Source organism: Moesziomyces antarcticus (genome assembly GCF_000747765.1).
Source record: "Moesziomyces antarcticus DNA, scaffold: scaffold_v10014, strain JCM 10317, whole genome shotgun sequence".
Lineage (NCBI taxonomy): Eukaryota > Fungi > Basidiomycota > Ustilaginomycetes > Ustilaginales > Ustilaginaceae > Moesziomyces > Moesziomyces antarcticus.
In genome coordinates, this window is record NW_014638996.1 from 230,803 (window position 1) to 250,295 (window position 19,493).

At 60.1% G+C, this 19,493-nt stretch overlaps 9 protein-coding genes and 1 non-coding gene across 10 annotated transcripts; 5 read left to right on the forward strand and 5 right to left on the reverse strand.

Annotated features, from left to right (window-relative positions):
- Window positions 1-487: 487 nt before the first annotated feature.
- On the forward strand, window positions 488-2,527 carry PAN0_014c4915 (glutamyl-tRNA amidotransferase; the record flags this gene model as incomplete). The annotated part of the gene is made up of 1 exon (XM_014799621.1): window positions 488-2,527. One exon carries the CDS (start codon window positions 488-490, stop codon window positions 2,525-2,527), a length of 2,040 nt encoding a protein of 679 aa, XP_014655107.1.
- A 72-nt stretch (window positions 2,528-2,599) lies between these two features.
- Window positions 2,600-3,883, reverse strand: PAN0_014d4916 (uncharacterized protein; the record flags this gene model as incomplete). Its single annotated transcript, XM_014799622.1, has 1 exon — window positions 2,600-3,883. The coding sequence occupies one exon, from the start codon at window positions 3,881-3,883 to the stop codon at window positions 2,600-2,602; it is 1,284 nt and encodes a 427-aa protein (XP_014655108.1).
- A 2,337-nt stretch (window positions 3,884-6,220) lies between these two features.
- Window positions 6,221-6,661, forward strand: PAN0_014c4917 (uncharacterized protein; the record flags this gene model as incomplete). Its single annotated transcript, XM_014799623.1, has 1 exon — window positions 6,221-6,661. One exon carries the CDS (start codon window positions 6,221-6,223, stop codon window positions 6,659-6,661), a length of 441 nt encoding a protein of 146 aa, XP_014655109.1.
- Window positions 6,662-6,904: 243 nt separating this feature from the next.
- PAN0_014c4918 (uncharacterized protein) lies at window positions 6,905-8,478 on the forward strand (the record flags this gene model as incomplete). Its single annotated transcript, XM_014799624.1, has 3 exons — window positions 6,905-7,193; window positions 7,269-7,361; window positions 8,036-8,478. The coding sequence occupies 3 exons, from the start codon at window positions 6,905-6,907 to the stop codon at window positions 8,476-8,478; spliced, it is 825 nt and encodes a 274-aa protein (XP_014655110.1).
- Window positions 8,479-8,993: 515 nt separating this feature from the next.
- Window positions 8,994-10,053, reverse strand: PAN0_014d4919 (uncharacterized protein; the record flags this gene model as incomplete). The annotated part of the gene is made up of 3 exons (XM_014799625.1): window positions 8,994-9,249; window positions 9,488-9,558; window positions 9,853-10,053. 3 exons carry the CDS (start codon window positions 10,051-10,053, stop codon window positions 8,994-8,996), a joined length of 528 nt encoding a protein of 175 aa, XP_014655111.1.
- Window positions 10,054-10,381: 328 nt separating this feature from the next.
- On the forward strand, window positions 10,382-11,935 carry PAN0_014c4920 (cyclin; the record flags this gene model as incomplete). The annotated part of the gene is made up of 1 exon (XM_014799626.1): window positions 10,382-11,935. The coding sequence occupies one exon, from the start codon at window positions 10,382-10,384 to the stop codon at window positions 11,933-11,935; it is 1,554 nt and encodes a 517-aa protein (XP_014655112.1).
- A 546-nt stretch (window positions 11,936-12,481) lies between these two features.
- On the forward strand, window positions 12,482-14,881 carry PAN0_014c4921 (homoaconitate hydratase; the record flags this gene model as incomplete). Its single annotated transcript, XM_014799627.1, has 1 exon — window positions 12,482-14,881. The coding sequence occupies one exon, from the start codon at window positions 12,482-12,484 to the stop codon at window positions 14,879-14,881; it is 2,400 nt and encodes a 799-aa protein (XP_014655113.1).
- Window positions 14,882-15,047: 166 nt separating this feature from the next.
- On the reverse strand, window positions 15,048-16,494 carry PAN0_014d4922 (oxidative stress survival Svf1-like protein; the record flags this gene model as incomplete). Its single annotated transcript, XM_014799628.1, has 2 exons — window positions 15,048-16,389; window positions 16,472-16,494. 2 exons carry the CDS (start codon window positions 16,492-16,494, stop codon window positions 15,048-15,050), a joined length of 1,365 nt encoding a protein of 454 aa, XP_014655114.1.
- A 965-nt stretch (window positions 16,495-17,459) lies between these two features.
- PAN0_t014d0002 lies at window positions 17,460-17,625 on the reverse strand. The gene is made up of 2 exons: window positions 17,588-17,625; window positions 17,460-17,495 (listed from the first exon to the last, which is right to left on the reverse strand). It is a non-coding gene; the product is annotated as a tRNA-Asn (tRNA).
- A 459-nt stretch (window positions 17,626-18,084) lies between these two features.
- Window positions 18,085-19,212, reverse strand: PAN0_014d4923 (cyclin-like protein; the record flags this gene model as incomplete). Its single annotated transcript, XM_014799629.1, has 1 exon — window positions 18,085-19,212. One exon carries the CDS (start codon window positions 19,210-19,212, stop codon window positions 18,085-18,087), a length of 1,128 nt encoding a protein of 375 aa, XP_014655115.1.
- Window positions 19,213-19,493: the final 281 nt, after the last annotated feature.

Here is a 19,493-nt window from a genome sequence, read left to right on the forward strand (position 1 = left end):
TGCGGCCGCGCAGCGGCTGTGCCGTGCCTTCCGAGCCTCGAGGCTCAGCCAAAATCATGGGAGCTCGGTCAATTTCTCGGACCCAAACTGCCCGATCGTGACCCTGCACCGACTCGCAGCACGCGCGGCTCAAAGGCGGCCGAAGCTGTTGCGAGCTGACTGGACTGACTCACAAGCTCCAAACGCTCTGTAGGGCCAGCTGACCTTTGCTTCCGGTTCAGCCCCTGCAGATCAGCCTCAGAAGCTTCGGCCACCACCGCCTTGTAGCTGCGTGGCGAGCTGTGGGTCTGGTGCTCTCGAAACGTGGCCTGGGTCGGCCCCACCTGGCCAGTCTAACACTTTCGGAACTCGGGCTTCGCACCACACAAAAATGTCACTCCTGCCCACCTCCTTCCGACAGGAAGCATTCCGGCTTCTTCGCCCTTGATCAAGCCCCTTCAGCACTCTCGTCCAGCAGACGCTTTCCGAGCTGTATCTGCGTGCAGACATGGCACCGAGATGCTATGCCCTCGTGTCGAGCTGCTCTCGATGCCGCCTGGCTGTCCCGGCGCACCGCCAGCTCTCCGCTGCCGTACCCGCAGCAATCGCACATGTGCTACCTCACGACGCCGGCGCAGCTCCGGGGCCATCATCACAACGCCGCCCTTACACTAGCAGCTCGAGCTTGCCGCTTTCTGCGTCTCAGCGACCAGCAAGTCCATTCCCTTTGATCGATGGGCAACAACGCCGACGCTTCAACGCCACAGCCCTGACTAGCGCAAAGAAGAAGGCCAAATCCAAGGCATCCTCATCCTCCGCAGCCGCTGACGACCAAGCGGCCGCGTCATCTCGATATCCTCCACTGCCACTGGGCTGGCAAGCCGTCATCGGCGTCGAATGCCACGTCCAGATCAAGGACAAACACAAGCTCTTCAGCTCCGCACCTCTCCCTACGCCCTCCTCCCCACTCAACTCTCTCGTCACCCCGTTCGATGCCGCGCACCCAGGCACTTTCCCTACGCTCAACCGGTCCGCCCTCAGGCTCGCTGCACGCACCGCTCTCGCCCTCAACTGCAAGGTGCACGGCGAAAGCCGCTTCGATCGCAAACACTACTTCTACTCGGACCTCCCCGCCGGCTACCAGATCACACAGAAGTACGCTCCACTCGCCAACAACGGTAGCGTCAAACTCAGCTTCCACGACGGCCATCTGCCTAGCCCGGAAGACGAAGTCACGGTCGAGATCGAGCAGCTCCAGCTCGAACAAGACACCGCCAAGTCGAGCTACTTTGACACCGGTACCACGTCACGCCTGGACGCCAGCAGACAATCGCCTGCCGATGCGGTGCCGGAAGCCACGCTGCACGAGGCGGACGATGAGCGCGTGCAGCGTAGCTTTGTCGACCTCAACCGGGCCGGTGCTGGGCTGATGGAGATCGTGAGTGGGCCGCAGATGCGCACGCCCGAGCAGGCCGGCGCGTATGTGCGCAAGCTCCAGGAACTCGTTCGCCGCGTTGGTGCTTCGGATGGAAACATGCAGGAAGGCTCGCTTCGCTGCGACGTCAACGTGTCTGTCAACCGCGTAGGCGAGCCGTTCGGCACGCGCTGCGAGGTCAAGAATCTTAACAGCGCGCGCTTCATGATGAACGCCATCTCCCACGAGGCACACCGTCAGGTGCAGCTGCTCGAGCAGCCGGGAGGTCGCATCGAACAGGAGACCAGGGGTTACAACGAGTCGAATGGTACAACCTTCCGGCTGCGTGGAAAGGAGGATGCGCCGGATTACAGGTACATGCCCGATCCGAACTTGCCGCCGGTGTTGCTGTCCGAGATGCAGATCCAGGAGCTTAGGAATGGGCTTCCCGAGCTGCCGGATGCCAAGCGCGCGAGGCTGAGCAAGCAGTACGGCCTGGCGAGCCGCGACATCAATGTGCTTATGCGCGTCGGATCCGAGGACGACAGGGATGGCCGCGTCGTCGCGTCCATTGGCGAGGATGGCCAGGCAAGCTCGGATGCGGTCGAGTACTTCGAAAGAGTGGCAGAAGGGAGGAACGCTCAGACCGCCCTCAACTGGATCATTCATGAGCTCATGAAGGGTCTCAACGCCAGGAATTTGCCGTTCAGACAGTGGTATCTGCCAGCCCACTACCTCGGCCAGCTCATCGACCTTGTAGAAGCCGGCCAGGTGACTGGTACTACGGCCAAGGCTGTCATTGCCGATGTGCTTTCGTCCGCCAGTGCCTCTTCGGCATCTGTCATCTCGCTGGCTGAGTTAGATCGTCTGGCGCAAACTTCTACGACGCCAGTATTCGATCTGCTGCAGAAGCAAGAGCTGCTTGCGCTCGCCACCACGCAGGACCTGCTTCCGCTCGTCGAGTCGGCATTCCGGCGCTTGCCAGACGAAGTCGCCCAGGTGCGCAAGGGCAATCTCAAGGTCGCCATGCGCATCGTAGGGCAGGTCATGAAAGACGCAAACGGTCGTGCAGATGCCAAGCTCGTCCACACGACCATTCTGCAGCAGCTCGCACAACCTCCGTCCTCATCATAGACACAGTCACCTCTAATTGCATGCAACGAACCGATGGCATTGTTCGGATTACGACGACAGTATGGGATGGACCTAGGCCTGAGCTTGATCGCGCACATCTTTGGTGACGGGCTTCCTCTGCTTGAACGTGCGTGCCTTTTCCATGCCGGATTCGGTATCGATGTCGGTGCCAAGTTTGTCGGCCTTGCGCTTGCGTTTTTCGAGCTTGTCCTTCTGCACGCGTGCACGCTCAACCTTCTTGAGGTAGTCCTTCTGCTCGTACGCCGACTGGCTCAGTTCGGTCCTGAGTCTTGCCGAGTGGCTGGCCCGTTCCTGTGCCATCTGCTCCGAAAGCATATGCCACTTGAAGCCCTTGAGATACTTCATAGTCCACACGTCGTCCTGGAACCGCTTGCTGCTCTTGCCCATCTTACTGCTGCCCCCACCCGTACCCGACTTCTTCGAGTTGCTCGCTGCAAGCCCCCCGATCGGCTGCGCGTTGAGCATCTCGGCTGCAGCTTTGGCTACCTTCTTTGAGGTGAACTCGACCCAGCCCTCGGTGTAGTGCGCCACGCCGCGCTTCTTCTTCGACTCGCCAGGCTTGGTGCCGTCTTGCAGATAGATGCGTCCCAGCTCGCCAAAGTTGGACAGGATGTGGCGCACTTTGGCCGGAGTCATGCCGGGTGGGATGCGCGAGATATATACGATACCCAGCTTGCGCTGCTTCTTCTTGAACGCCTCCAGCTCCGACGCCGAGAGCGGCTTGATGATCTTCTCCTCTTCCGCCTCCGCCTGCATTGGGTCGTCCTGAACGTGTTCCTCGGCGTCGTATTCCGACTCGCCAGCGTCACTCGCACTGCCCTCTGCCTCGTCCTTCTCCTTCTTCTCTTTCTTCTCCTTCTTCTCCTTCTTTTCCTTCTTCTCTTTCTTGTCCTTCTTCTCCTTCTTCTCCTTCTTGGAGTCCTTGGTCTCGGCAGGCGCCTTGTCTTCCTCGGCGTCTTCGTCTTCCCTCTTCCTCTTGCCGTTCACTGCGTTGGACGAGTCCCACTTGCTCGGTGTGGGTGCCTCGACAGCATCCTGGGCAGGCGACTCGGCCGCCTTGGCAGGTGTGTTTGCTTGCGAGCCCTTGGCCTGCTTGCTGGGCGTAGCGTTCTGGCCATTCTGACCATTCTGCTGGTGCTTTGGTCCGCGGTAAACGCTCCTCTCATACTTCTCCGCCTCGCTGACGCACGTGTTGTGGCTCTTGAACTCGTCCGGACTGTTGAACTGCTGCGAGCAGTCGAGGCAGGTCACGGGCGCCCAGCAGCGGTTGAAGTGTTGCAGCAGCTTGGGCTTCTTGACCACATCGCCGCAGCCGTCGCAGTTGAACGACACCATGATGAGCCTTGGGATGTGACGGTAGTGTCTAGGGTGATGGTGCTTCGTAGGAAGGTTGGGATGCGGCTCTTCCAGAATTTCTGCGCTCTGCAGTGCCAGCTCCACGGTTTGGACCCACCACGGGAAATTTGTGCGCAGCGGCTTGGAAAATTTGTGGTCGGAAGTCGGAACCCGGGTCGAGGACACACGACACACGCCCTGCACCCTCAGCGCACTTCTGCCGGCCGGGTGCCTTGGGCGGAGGCTCTTTTGTGCCCACCGTCCTCTGCTTTCGCACCCTGAGCTGTCGTTCCTTCAATCGATGACCGATGTGCTCTTGTTTGGTCTCGCAGCTAATCTGGTAGAGTCGTTCGGTTCAGCTCTTGAATTCGAGCAGCGGATAATTTTAGTTCGCAAAATGCGGCCAGAAATTGTGGTCGAAAAAGGCGTTGAGGCAACAAATTGCAGGGCACTCGGCCCTGCACTGTGCAGGCAGTTGCATCGAAGTAAATTTACACGATGTCTACGCTCAGCCATAACGAAGGTGCTCGGCATTCAGGCGAAAGTCACATACTGGCTCACTCAAGCAGCAGACGGAGAGCCGCCGGATCGGAAGATCGCCAATCGCGAGTGGTGCGTCGCAAGGATGCCCGATGTGACTTCTGGCTGTCAGGCGTGCTTTTAGCGAGGGATGTCTTTTCTACAGTCACATCGCGTCAAGTGTTGGTCTCAGAGCCGCTGCTGCGCCTCGGCAACGCGTCGGAAAGGGCAGACGAGCCGGTCCACACTGCTCGCTTCGGCGCTCCCGCAGCCAGAGCATGCTTTGCTGATCCTCATGTTCCAGCAGGCAAGGATCTGCGATGCAGCGAATGCAAGGCACAGGCGGTGTAAGCACGAAGAATGAAGGAGACAAGTTGGCTGGAGCACCCGGACGGATAACCCAGGGCGCCTGCAAGCCTGCTGCGCTTCGGCGAGCCGACTCGGGTCTCGACGTGTTCAGTGAGAACGATGCGCCAACATCACCGAGCAAGAATCCGCGCCCGGCAAAGGCACAGCAGGTGGATGTTAGAAGTCGCCGAGGCGGCGATGAACAGCGCGCGCACGACTCGGCGGCCTGAGACCCACGCACTCGACACATGCGCAGCAGACTGACAGCTGCGCGTGATACGGAATGCTGATCGTGGCATTGGCGTCAGGAAGCTTTACTCGATCCTGACCCCGCCCATTCCGAAGCGCCGCTCGATCCACCGTTCTCGGAACATTCGGCTGCGCGAATGCGAAACAAATGAACCATTTGACAAGGTGGTCATCGGTACTCGACCGCCGCCTGAAACTTATGGAGACGTCCAGACGAGGAGGTACAGACGCGTAAGGCGGAATTCGATGGCCAGGCACAGCTGTTCTAGTTCTCGTCAAGGGATCAGCGAGCCATCAAGCTCGCCAAGCTCGCCACGTCCATTGGTGCGGGCGGTGGGCGCGCAAGATGAAGACACAAACAAATCGCGAAGCGCACAAGCGAGGAGTACGCAGGCCTTCTCGTCGGAAAACGAAGCAGAGGGTAGGCAGTGACAACCCGGCGGCGGTGGATTTGTTTGCAGCGATCTCGAGCAGATGCACGCGAGGTTCGCGTTACCAGCCTCTGCATGCCCAACTGGCGACCGCTTCCCGTTTCTGATGCTCCATCGCTTCGCTTGGATAGCAGCTCGGATTTGCAGTTGGGCGGCCCCTCACAAAGTCACACTTGCCCAAAGTCAGCGCCTTTAGCGCCATCGGCTGCCTTGTGCAGATTACGTCGCAAGAAAGCAGGCGAACCAGGCATCGTGGTCTGCTGCATGATCGCGGAATAAGGTACAGTATCGCGCAGACGTTCCCCGTCAAGAAGCCTCGGCAAGCTGGGATCCTAAGCAGAGTGGGCGCAAATTTCCTAGCGACGGCCTGGACCCTTGGCCACGCCCGCTGCCAGGGGTCGAGCTGCCTCCAACGCACGAGCTCTCGGTCATTTCTCACCGTGAGGCTGTCTACTCGTCCGTCGGCTGCTTCCCGGTCTGACTTGTTGGCGGTGCAGACAAGAGGCAGCCAGATCGACGGGTGCTGGACAAAGTGCAAAGGTGCAGATCAAACCGAAAGGGTGCTAAGTACTCCAGCGCAGCAGAGAGCGCGTCGGTGGCAGCTGCTGGAGGTGCATCGAGGTGCATATTTTAGACCGAGTCGCATCAGCCCAGTGTGAGAATTGAGACCCATCGCCGAGCGGACCCTTGCGAGGGCGACTTTGCCGACCAGCGCGAAAGCAGATCAGGGTCGCGTCTCGGAAGAAGCTGCAGCAGGTGCAGCAGCTGTTTGCAGGATCGCTCGCCTCGGATGTCCCGAACCACGCTTCGCTCGACGCTCGCTACTGCGCACGACAAGCACAAATCCTTCCTTTGCAAAGCCGCACTGACGATGTATGCTTGCCTTTACAGTGCTGTAAGCTGCACTCGAGGCAAGTGTGCGGCTGCTCCTGAGGACGCGGCTGCATTGGCTGATGCGAACGGCCGTTCAGAGGAGCGCTTCTTCCACCTCGGCCGGACACACCCGCTTGGCCGAGGAAACCAGCAAGTCGGACTCCACGCCGCCGTCGTTTGCTGTTCCCCGACCGATCGCGTCGAGCTGCAGCCCATGTCCGAGGCTCCGTCTTCATGCCCTTCCGGCTACGAAACGCCCTGCCCATCCCAGCCATCGCCAGCCTCGAGGCCGACCCGCATACATGTCACCGAGCTCTTCCCCGCCATGGACGCATGCCACTACGCAGTCTCCGCTTGAGCTTGTCTTGCGACAGCGACCCCTCCACACTCAGCATTGCAACTGCTTTCTGCTTCGCTCTCGGTCTTCGTCTCTCCACAGCCGCACGCTGCCCGTCGGACCTGCATCATACTTTCGTAGGCCGCATTACTATGCTCCTTTCGAACGGTACACGGCCATCAGCATAAGCGCCAGCCCGCCTTCCAGGAACCGGCGTCATCTGCTCGGACTCACTGCCTCCTTGTCACTCGCTGCACATCACTTATGGCTGTACCTGCTGCACGTCAAGCTCTGCTGCCCGAGCCTTCAAACCTAGCCATCTTTCCGACATCATCGCCTCCCATCCTCGCTCTGCCTGCAAGCCACTGCCTCTCCAATCCCCGCAGCTCGATTCGCACAATCGTCGGAGCCTCACCGAACAAGCTTCGTCTGCCGCAGCTCTCATCCGACGCGATCATATGCATACCTGATCGACATTGCTTCCGAGCGGACCTCCGTCGTGCAGATCCACGCGGCCTGCACCGAAGTCGAGACGGCCAAGGCCATCCTGGACGTCCCTGAATCCTGCACATGGGCAGCTCATCACTTTATCTCTCCCTTCAAGTCATCGTCTTGCCCTCTCTTCAAGCCGCTCCTGTTGTATACCCCACTCTTGCCCTGGAATTGCCTCGCGGAGAGTCAATAGTCAAGACCATCATCGCGCCCGCCAAGACCTTACAAGGTATATACCCTTCTCCCTTCGCCATCATCAGCCTGCTTTCCCCCCTTTCTCCATCAGTACCACTCTCCTCCCTCCTCCTCGATCCCTCTCCCCTTGCAACTCCATACTCCCCACTGCTCCGGCTCCACCAGATCGACTCACGATCCACCACACTCTTTTCTCTCCCGGCTCTCGACCGTCTTCTCCAGCTCGACAGTCCAATCACGCTCATTTGCAAACCCACATTCATTTCGAATCGACAAAGATACTAGACCGATTGTCTGCTTCCTGTAAGTACAAACCATTCAGCATCAGGAAGGGCTAGGATCGGGGGACCATGCATCAGCAGAGCAATCGACCACACCGACAGTCTAGTTTTCGCAACGCACCTTGGCTTGCCACGACACGGAACTGCGAGGTGTATCTGCTGGACAGAAGGTGGCTACGTCAGGGGTGCAAAGCATCGAGTTCATCAGTAGTTCAGTGTGTATGATCGGAGGCAAAAGGGGTCAGCATGATCGCGCGGGCCATCACCTGGAGTTGGTATTCGAGCTGGCTCAGCAGCTTCGAATAGGGATGTGGTGGGCGACCGATTGAAGACACGGCGAAGGAGGCATGGATGCACTTATATCTGGCGTGGTCTGGAAGAGGCCTGGAGAGTTCGACACTTCGAAGCACTTCACTACGTTCGAAAGAGCCTACAGTACTGACTACCAACTCTCTGTCTCTCTTCCCTTCTCCTCCTCTGATCTCTTCGCTGCGTACTCGCTTCGCATACTCGCATGACCTCGCCATACCGAACGTCTCACCTCCATTGCCACCGTCTGCTGATCCATCGACTCAACGTGGTTCTTGCCCATTCCTCTCGGCATGTGCGGCGGCTTCCATCGCTTCGTTGGTGCTCCTTGCATCCGGCTCACACGCGACCCCTCGCTTGACACCTTGCGACTCGCGTTTGACATCGGGCCCGATCTTCATCCAATTTTACGCGTCTTCCGTATATCGATCGGCGATTTCCAATTTTCGACATTTTTCGACTCTGTCGCTGCGCCCGCTCCGCCTCGCCCCTTGCCTGGCATGTCGACCTGCACTCGCACCCCTTGCCGATCTTCGATTTGGACCCGACACCGCGGCGTAACTACTGCTCTGGCCGACATGCCACGACATGCCACACGCTTTGCTCATATCGCGCATTGCGTATGCAACCTCTGTGGCTCGTCCTCGCACCGTGCATGCCCATGATCCGATGCCCCTGCGCTCACTTGTCTCTCACTCCGCACTGATGCGCTGGGTTCTCGGTACATGTGATGCCGCTGCCTCTCACCAATGTGGCACTGTTGCTCCGCCTGTCAAACTGTGCGCTCGTCGCCATGCATGCCTTCGCTTACGCTCCACCGCCCGTACCTGGCAACCCCTGCGCCCGCCCGCCCGCACGACGTCGATCCCCTCTTGCTCTCATGCCATCCCTCGGCGGCCCCGCAGGCATCGAACCCAAGCCCCTCCATTCCGCACACACCTAGAGCACTCGTCGATCCACAGCCTCGCTTGCACACGTACGTACATTCACCTGCCCGTCTGACCTGCTCGCGCCAAGCACAGTTGTACCTGCGAAGCGGCGTACTGACGTTCCTTGCTTGCTTTTTCTGCCTCCTCTCACCCCTTTCCTCCTTCGACGACGCCGATCTGCCCTAACGATGCCTTTTCGATGCGATCGCTCGTCTCGCCAACTTTACCGTCTGCGCGGCGCATGACTGGTCTCTCCTGGCCGGCTGGCTTCTTCATCGTGTGCGGCTGACCATTCGCACTTCTGCGATTTTCTCGGTGGTACCCTGCCGATGCGTATCCGTTGGCTCGCGTCCCTGGCACGTCAACTGCTCGTCGCATGTCCGGCTCTCCTGGCGCGTCGTCGCTGTCTGATGTCAAAACTGATATCGCTCATCAATTGCTCCCCTTGCACGCGCTCCCGTGCCTCCCTGCCCTGACCCTGCACACCGCACGCATTCCCTCAACCCATCATTCGATCGGTTCTCGGTATGATCCTGTGCCGACAAACAACTTCATGCATGACCGCTGCATGAACTTTTGTGCGATCCATCACTTTTGCGATGCTGCATGCCACCGACGGCCCTGCGGCTGCTGGAACGCACCCCATCGATGCCTCTCGCTCGTCACTACCGCGGCTGCCTCCGCCTTGCATGCCCTTGCCCTGCTCATCATACTGTACGCGCCCGCAGCATCTTCAGAACCCCTGACAGCCCACCTGCTCCAGCATCCTCTCGCCTTTCGACCTCCGACATTTGTTTGTTACGCGGCGCGCTATTCCCGCACCACATCCCAACAAGCCTCGACGAGCTCTAAATCAACCGTGTGTCTGCACCTCGCCCAGCACGCATTCCGCACGCCGACGACAATCGCAAGTGCCTGCCTTCTGTCCGAGCCTGCGATCGATATTCCCTGGTCATTCCTGCCATCGCGCTCGTTACATTCCCTGCCAGACTCGCCCGCAGCATACCTCTTCCACCGAGGTAAGTGATACCCCTCCTCCCAGCCCCAATCCCGCCATGCGAACGGCAGAGCTCGTGCTGTTAGACGCCGCTCCTGCGTTTGGGCGGAGTCGGAGCTCACTCGGACTGGACGGCTGTTTCAGCAGTTCAGCCGACGGTCGAGCCTGGCCCGCCTTGCGTCTCCTTAAAAGACTTTGTATCATCGACATTGGCTTTCGGGTCCCCCTCATGATTCCAAGCCTCTCCACTCCAAATCCTTTCTTCCCCCTTCCCCCTCGTCATCGATACCGACGCTGACCCACCACTCTCCTTTCTCCTCCTCAAACAACGACCCTCCCTGCCCCGGCTGCGACTATCTATTCTCTTACACTCCTTTGCTCGTCTCGCCTCCGCTTTTGCCACGCCTTGCTCGCTTTCCAACCTGCTCCTTGCTCTTACTGCATTCACATCGACCTGTCTTCGCACCACTCGTCCATGACAACACGACAACGTCACGCCTGGCTCTAAAGAACACAGCACACAAACACATCATCCACAATGACGCCACCCGCCATCACCAGCAACACTTCCCTCTCGCGACGAGGCTCGGCCCTCAGCCGTCAACATCGCATGAGCTCCGCTTGCTCGAGCGCCACGTCTTCGGGCTCGCGCCCTCGCTCCTCGCGAGGAAGGAGCACGTCGCCCCTTGATCCCTCGAAACAGGACGCCGCGATCCAGATGGCTGCCAAGCGCGCCTCGACATCCAGCTATGCTTCGACCGCCTCGTCGTCCTACTCGACGTCGTCTAGCGAGTCCAAGGCTGCTGACACATCGGCTGCTACCTCGACACTTCCTTCGTCAGGATCCACCACCAAGATCTCGGCCAACCTCCGAGCACTGCTCTTCGAGGAGGAGTACCAAGACGAGGTGATCGAGCACATGCACCACATGGAGTCGCAAACGGTGGCCGCCGTCGAGCTCATGGACGTTCAGCCTGAGCTCAAGTGGTTCATGCGCCCCTACCTGGTCGACTTCCTCATCGAGATCCACCAGACGTTCAAGCTGCGACCGGAGACGCTCTTCCTCACCATGAACATTGTCGACCGCTACGTGTCGAAGCGCATTGTGTACAAGCGCCACTACCAGCTTGTTGGCTGCGCCGCGCTCCTGATCGCGGCCAAGTTCGAGGACGCCAAGGACCGCGTTCCCACGGTCAAGGAGCTCAGCCAGATGTGCTGCAACGCCTACGACGAGTCGGCATTCTCCCAAATGGAAGGCCACGTTCTCTCGACCATCGGCTGGACTCTTGGCCACCCCACTGCCGAGGCGTGGCTGCGCATCGAGAGCGTGCGCAACGGCGAGGACCTCAAGACGGTGAACCTGGCGCGCTTCTTCCTGGAAGTGAGCCTCTTCCACCGCGACTTTATCTCGCTCAAGTCGTCGGCGTTGACCAAGGGTGCGCTGATCCTCGCACGCTTCATCTGCGGTCTGCCGCAGTCGTGCAAGCTTCTGCCGACGGACGATGCTGCCAAGGCGGCTCACATGCTCGACGCGTACGTGTCCGAGAACATTCAGGACCTCTCGCTGATCCTGATCAAGAAGTACTCGTACGCCTACTTCTCCAACGCTTCCACCGTGGTCTGCGACTGGTACCGCGCGCGTGTCGCCGCAGCCAAGTCGGCACCTCCCTCTGGCCTGCTCCCCGCCCAGGCGGTCACGCGCAACGCCGAAGTCGGCAGCGCAGATGTGGACGATGACGAGTCCATGTGCTCGCAGCCCACCACGCCCGCATCGTCGGTGCAGTCGACACCATCTCGGTCCATGGACGAAGACGAGGACGAGGACGACGAGGACGACATGCCGGTGACGCCGCTGTCGTTGTACTCGCTCCACGACCCTCTTGTTGCCGCTGCTACTGCCGCCGGTCTCCCCGTCCCGATGCCTGCATCGCGCGCTTCGGTGCAGGACAAGGAGAACCGCTCGTCGGCTTCGAATGGCAGCATGCCATCGAGCAAGAGCTCCTCGACGCACTTGACAGTGCAGCAGCCTGTTCTCGGCGCAAGGAAGCCGCTCGGAAACGTGGTCTGGAACGTCAACGTTCAGCAGTTCTAGTCCCTCGCACGTCGCATCTCTACATCCCGCTTCTCTGCCCCCTCAAAAGTGTTCTAGCCCTCGGATCCTTCATACTGTGTTTTTAGTTTGCATCTCATTGGTCACGCTCAGCATCTGACCCTCTAGTCGTCTCCCTTCCCCATCAACATTCATGCGCTCCATCTGTCACCTTATCACCCCATCCCGCTTATTCTGCCTGGCCCGGCGAGCTTCACGAGGCGAGCTGCTGGCCGTGGCTCTAAGATCTATCTCCGCCACATCCACTCTTGGAAACATTGTTCCGAAGCAGCAATTCATCTTTGTCTTTTAGGATCTCAACGCTTTTGTCTGTGTGTTGCGAGTTGTCTGGATCAGGTATGCGGCCGACGGGGGGCAGAAAGCTGCGCTGCGTTCTTCGACAGGAGCTCAGGATGGCGAGGCAACAGGATCGCGCGAGCACAAATCCGAAACACCCGATTGGATGCGACGAGTCACAGGCGCGGACGACGCGGACTGCAGCTTCTCAACTAACATTTTCCCGGATTTTATTTTCGCGCATCAGAAGAAATGCGGCAGCAGCTGGCGGCTTCGGGGAAATGCCGAGATTGGGCTGCAGCCCACAACTCTCTTTTGAGCCACGTCCAAAGGCCCACTTTCAAATCGACACGAGAAGGCTTCTCCCTTCCTCCCATCCAAAGCACGACGCTTGCATTGCCGCTTCTCACCACTACCTCGCTCCGCATCGCCCAGCGTCGCATCATCATGAGGGCTGCAAACATGCTGCGCCTCGGCGCTTCCCGGCTCTCGACGCCGCTGCTTCGTCGCAGCCTCGCCACGCACGCTGCGGTCAACCCGGCTAGCGGCACGTACAACCTCGTCGAAAAGATCGTGCAGAAGTACGCCGTGGACCAAGCGCCAGGATCGCACGTCAAGTCGGGTGACTACGTCTCCATCCGCCCCGGCACCGTCATGACGCACGACAACACCGGGCCCGTCATCTCCAAGTTCGGCTCGATCGGCGCCACGTCGATCTACAACCCGGACCAGGTGGTGTTTGCGCTGGACCACGACGTGCAGAACAAGTCGGCCAAGAACCTGGAAAAGTACAGCAAGATCGAGAGCTTTGCGCGCAAGCATGGTATCGACTTTTACCCTGCCGGGCGCGGTATCGGCCACCAGGTGCTGGTCGAGGAGGGCTATGCTTTCCCGCAGACGCTGGCGGTGGCAAGTGACTCGCACTCCAACATGTACGGCGGTGTCGGCTGTCTCGGTACACCCATCGTGCGCACGGATGCGGCGGCGATCTGGGCGACCGGCCAGACATGGTGGCAGATCCCCGAGGTGGTCAAGGTCGAGCTCAAGGGTCAGCTGCCCAAGGGTGTCACTGGCAAGGATGTGATCGTGGCGCTCTGCGGCTACTTCAACCAAGACCAGGTGCTGAATGCTGCCATCGAGTTCCACGGCTCAGGTCTTTCTGCGCTCTCGATCGAGGAGAGGCTGGCGATTGCCAACATGACCACCGAATGGGGTGCGCTTGCTGGTCTCTTCCCCACGGACGACGTCACGCTCGGCTGGTACGAGAAGCAGATCCGCAAGCGCGACAAGCTCGAGTTCCAGATCGGCTCGTCGCCCTCGCCGTCCGGCTCACACCCGCGTCTGAACCTGCACCGACTCGACGAGCTCTCGCGCACGCTCCTCCGCCCGGATGCCGACGCGCTCTACTCGAAGCACCTCACGCTCGACCTCGCCACGCTCGTCCCGCACGTGAGCGGGCCGAACTCGGTCAAGGTGTCGACGCCGCTCGACGAGCTGGCGCACCAGAACATCGCCATCAACAAGGCGTATCTCGTGTCGTGCGTCAACTCGCGCGCGTCCGATCTCAAGGCGGCCGCCGACGTCATCCGCGGCAAGAAGGTCGCCAAGGGCGTCGAGTTCTACGTGGCAGCCGCGAGCAGTGTGGTACAGCGCGAGGCAGAGGAGGCAGGTGACTGGGGCGCCCTGATGGCCGCAGGCGCCAAGCCGTTGCCTGCGGGATGCGGACCTTGCATCGGCCTCGGCGTGGGTCTGCTCGAGGACGGCGAGGTGGGCATCTCGGCGACCAACAGGAACTACAAGGGCAGGATGGGCAGTCCCAACGCCCAGGCGTACCTCGCCTCGCCCGCAGTGGTGGCGGCGTCGGCGATTGAGGGCAAGATCTGCGGTCCTTCGGATCTGGACCCTTCGTTGCTGCCTCCCTCGCGTGGCCTCAAGTACTCGATCTCGACCAGTGCTGATGCAGCCTCTGCGGCGTCATCCTCGGCCTCGACCGACGCAGCTGGTGTCGAAGTGCTTCCTTCGTTCCCCAAGTCTTTCTCGGGCCCCTTGATCTTTGCGCCGCAGGACAACCTCAACACCGACGGCATCTACCCGGGCAAGTACACGTACCAAGACGACATTACGCCCGACAAACAAGCCGAAGTGGTCATGGAGAACTACGACGCCACATTTGCCTCGACTGTTGCCTCGCTCCGCACCAGCAGCAGTGCAGGGGGTTCGGACGGCGTCAAGCTCGGACCTGTTTTGCTGGGTGGGTACAACTTTGGCACGGGCAGTTCGCGAGAGCAGGCAGCTACGGCTCTCAAGTACGCCGGTGTTCCACTCGTGCTCGCCGGTAGCTTCGGCGACATCTTCAAGCGCAACGCGATCAACAACGGTCTCATCTGCCTCGAGTCGCACGAGCTCGTCCAGGACCTCACCGCGCTCTACCTCGGATCCAGGGACGCCGTTCGAAACCAAAAGGCCATTCTGCTCGACCAGTCCAACGTGCAAATCAACTCGGCCACGGGCGAGATCAACCTCTCCTACACCGCTCCTGACGGATCCAAGGTCAACAAGAAGTACACCGCCAAGCCTGCAGGCATCGGCAAGAGCGTCCAGGAGATCTACACCGCTGGCGGCCTCGAAAAGTGGGTCAAGGAGCGCATCTGATCTTTGCCTTGTAGAATCCCTTCCCGTACAATTTCAATGCAATGCATCCGCAGTCCACTGAGTTCCGCGCGTATGAAGTGGTGTTGAATAGCATTCCTCGTGCCCACAGCAGAACCGGACGGATGGAAAGGAGCGAAAGTCGTGTCTACTGTGTATGGAGACGTGTCTAGCCGCTGATGAAGGTGTGCTCCTCGAAGAGGGTGCCCTTGATCGAGGTGGACTCGCCCTTGCCGCTGCCGGCGTACTGCCCGGGGAGGGTGAGCGTGAGCGTGGCTGGGTTGAGCGTCTGGTAGATGTAAGGCTTGGTGCCTGCGACGTAGTTGACGAGCTTGCGCACCATGTAGGGAATCTCTGCGAGCACGTCCACCTTGTCGACCAGACCGTGCGTCTCGCTGGACGGGTAGGGCTTGCCGAGGTCGACCTTGAGCTGCGCCTCGACCTTGTGGTCGACGTCGCCCTTGCCCGAGGCCGAGTCGAGCAGCGGTGCCTGCCAGTGGAACTCGATGGCCTGGGGCGCTTGGTAGCCGGTGTCCTGGTCGAGCATGGGGTCGAGGTGCCTGGCGAACGAGTTGCTCTTGCGGCTCGCTTCGGAAGCGGGCGAGCCAGCGCTGCGCGTCGCCGCACTGACCGCGACGAGCTTGCCATCGGCCACGATGGAACCAATGTTGACCGTGAGCGACTCGCGTGCGTTTGCGCCCTCGGCCACGCTGCCGTAGTCGGGCGTGGTGGTGAACTCCATCATGATGCCGCTGACCCTGCCGAGCTTTTCGTCCTGAGCCTGGAAGTTGGCAAAGTTCCACTTGGCGGCGACGAGGTTGGGACGCATGCCCTGGATGGCGTGGACAAACATGCCCTTGCCCTTGGCGTCGATGGCGGTGCCCTGCGAGATGATGTGACCCTCGCTCTCGGCGACGGGCCAGAAGCGGTGGATGACGTAGCCCTCTGGGCTACCGAGGTTGGAACCAAAGTAGCTGAAGCCTCCCTTGGGGCCCGCACCGAGCTTCCAGCCCTGGGTAGCAGCAGGACGAACAAAGGACCACGAGAGCTGCAGGTCGGCGTCGAGGTTGGCGGTGATGGTGTACTTGTCCTCGCCGGCGTCGGTGGTGGTGAAGAGGACGGTGAACTCGGCGGCCTTGCTGGAACGCTTGTCGCCCTGCGGGCCGGCAGCACCGGCCGAGGGGGGTGCGGCAAACTTGGTGACGTTGACCGACTTCCAGATTTTCTTGCCCGTCTTAGGGTTGAAGTACTTGAAGGTCATCTGAACCTGCGGATACCACAGGCCGACGGCCGAGTGGATGATCTGGGAGGTGGCGAAGGAGCCATCTTCGAGGAATGAGTACCAGGTCTGAGTCTCGGTGGTGAATCCACCGGCACAGGTCCATTCGAGGTCGGAGGCCTGGAGAGGGCCGAAGAGGGCGTCCTGGGAGACGGTGTCGGTGATGGCGTGGAAGTTGCTTCCAGATGCAGCGGGGGCGCCGGAGCCTGCAGCAGCGGCCGAGTCGCCCTTGCTGTGAAGTCGAAAGTAAAGGCGACAGGAAGGGGTTAGCGATGAGCAAGACGTGGACACAGGAGGTATTGCTGATTACTTACAGCCAAGAACCCCAACCGGACATATTGTGGATTGAGCCGATGCGACGGAGCGAGTCAAGTGGAGGAGATGAGGTGAAGGGAGACGGCAGACGAAACTCGAACGGCTCGATAGCAAGCTGGACGAGGGGGAAGATGGTGGAGGGAGCGCAACACTGCGTCCAGAGGAACAGCCAGCCCTGTTAGCAGTTGTAGCAGCCGGCGCGTCGAAGCTGTGCTGGGGTGCAAGTGTTGCGATTCGAGCTTCGCTTCACCAAGCTGCGGACATGCGCGAGAGAGGGAGAAGCTCGCGAGCTCAGTCTCAGGGTCGCCGACTTTGCGAGCAGAGCAGCCCAGCGCACAGGCACGGATCGGCGCTCTGCACAGAGCGACACTCGCACCCTGGACTTGAGTGCGCGTTCGGCCGTCAAAAAAAGTCGCTTCGCATACACGCAGGACGCCATCTCTCGCCTTGGCCAACTGGCGTCCGTGCTAGCCAGACTCCGCTCGCTCGCTCCCTTGCCTTGCCTTGCCTTGCCTTGCCTCCTCGCCGCTGCTCAGTGGAAGGAGAAAAAAAGGAGGCAGACAGTCGCGATGACGCGTCGGAGGGCCAATTTTTCAGTGTGTGCTGCGCTGCCTCGATCCGCAACGCGCATGCCGCACTTGGCTCCATGCGGCCTTCAGCCAGATGGTCTGTGTGCTGCTTGCCGCCAACGAGCCAACGCGCACTGCAGGCTGCAACGCGTGCAGTAGCCTTGCTGCGGATCCAACTTCCGGAGCCCGCGGCAATTCCACCCAAAATTGATGCGGGACTTTTATTGCTCGACTCTTACAGGGTCTAACATTCATCTAAATTTTCGGAAGTCGGAGCGGTGGGCGCGCCTCTGCTGCAGGGTCGCGGCTTTGAGGGACCAACACCATCCCGCCTCAGAAGTATGGGCCTCAAACATCTTGTGGAGCAAAAAGGATGCTCATATAGACATCTTCAGGGAACCAAATGGCCAAAAAGAAGCGACCCCAGGCGGGCTCGAACCGCCGACCTCAGCATCTCTCGAGTAGCTCGCCTGCGCCAGCTGCTGACCCGAGCGGGGAGTCGCAGCCAGCCTGAGGCGGATGAGTGCTACTGTCTGGTAGGGGAGATAACAGTGCTACGCTCTAACCAACTGAGCTATGGAGCCTTTTTTGCTTGTTGCAAGTGTCCCTGTGTCCGCGGGGTATAAACAGAAGGCGGAGCGGGATCCATGCCTTCCCCGGTGGCGGCAGACGTGCGGGGAGACGCTCGTTGAGTTGCGGGGAGGGAGGCTGCAGATCCATAAGGCGGCACGAGGTGAAGCGAAGCGGAAACGTCGACGCGCCGCGGGACGCTGCGAATTTCACCGAGTCCAGCTGGGCGCTCCATCTGAGACGCGGGCATTTCGCGATTTACACCATTTCAGACGGCCGCCTGACTGTCACTTCCCCCGGCGTCACGCTACACAGTTCCTGCCACTGGGAGCACGAGAGCAACAGTTTTGATTGGCACTGCCCACTCTCATACAAATGTCCATCATGCTAAGCGCTACGACGGCGAGCCCATCAATTGATGCGAAGCGAGCCGTGTTGTCGACTGCAAAGTTTCAACCGCGCCTACCGAAGCTCTACACGTCGAGGCGCGAGATGTCCATCTGAGGGTGCTTGGCGAGCAGTTCGGGCGTGGCGATCGTGTCCTTGTGCTTGAGCAGCTCCTTGAACGAGTTTTTGATCGTCACGTCGCTCACACCCGCAGCCTGGCTGATCCGCTTGGCTCCCTTGTCCACGCCCCAAAGCAGCGTCGAAAAGTAGATGCACGCAGCAGCAATCGTGATCGGGCTTCGTCCCGCCAGCACGCCCAACTCGCGCACCCGCGCCGTAATGTCCTCGGTCGAGCGTGTAACGCGCATCTCCAGGCCGAGGTGGTTGCAGTATCGTCCAACCAGATCCGCGGCGCCCGTCGGACCAATGCCAATCGGCGTCGACGTGCCACTGTTGTTTGCACTCGCTCGCGAGCCATCGACAGAGCCCGTGCCGGTCGCATTCAGTCCGAACGCCTGCTGCATCTCCTTGAAACACTGGCCAATGTGCTTCTTGGACACGCTCGTGAGCGAACAGATCTCTGGGAACGTTCTCGGCACGTGGTTCATCTTGCATGCCACGTAGATCGCAGCGGCAATGATGGCATCCGGCTTCTTGCCACGCAGGATCTTCTCCTCCTCGACTCGTCGGTACGCCTGCTTGGCCACATCCGACACTGTGCGCGGCAAGTGGATCGAGTCGCATTTGCGCTGGATGTCTTCAAATGCGTCCAACATGTTCCGGTCCCGCGTGCCGGTCGCACGGTTCATCGTCCTCTGCAGGTCGCGCGAGGCTCCCGAGCCACCATCGCGGTAGCCGATGCGCGACTCGAGTTGCTCATTAATACCATCCAGCAGCGGATTGCTGGCCGCTCCCACACGCGACGGGTCATCGCCGTCCTCGTTGGCAAACGTACGCCATTCCGATCGCGTGTCGATGATGTTCTCGCCCACCACAAGTCCGCAGTCAGCGCAAACCAGGTCGCCCGAGTCAAACTCTTCGGCCAGGTTCGGCGGATCCGTCTTGCAGTCGCGGCAGATCAGTCGCACATTGAGATCGGGAACGAAGTCGTCCTCGCCCTTGGGAGCATCGCCGCGGTCGGCAGCATAACGAGCGCTGAGCGCGAAGGGCTGCGCGAACGCATTCTGTTGCGACCTCGCAATGTCGGCCGTCATAGCTGCAATGCTTTGGCAAGCCTGCAACGACCAGCTGTGATTTTCTCAACTGTCGCTTCTCGAACGACACACTGTTACGACGGCAAATCTTCTCGTGAGAGAGATGCGTGTACTTGGGCTCGTGCAACCTATTGGCTGTCCTCTCACACGTCTGCTGCAAATCGTTTGCAAGACGACGCAAACAGAGGATGGCGATGTTCCTGTCTCGAGTCGACGAGATCGGCGAAACCTTCCAGAACGTGGACTGAGTAGATGCGAAAAAGCCGAAGTAGCCGTAGAAG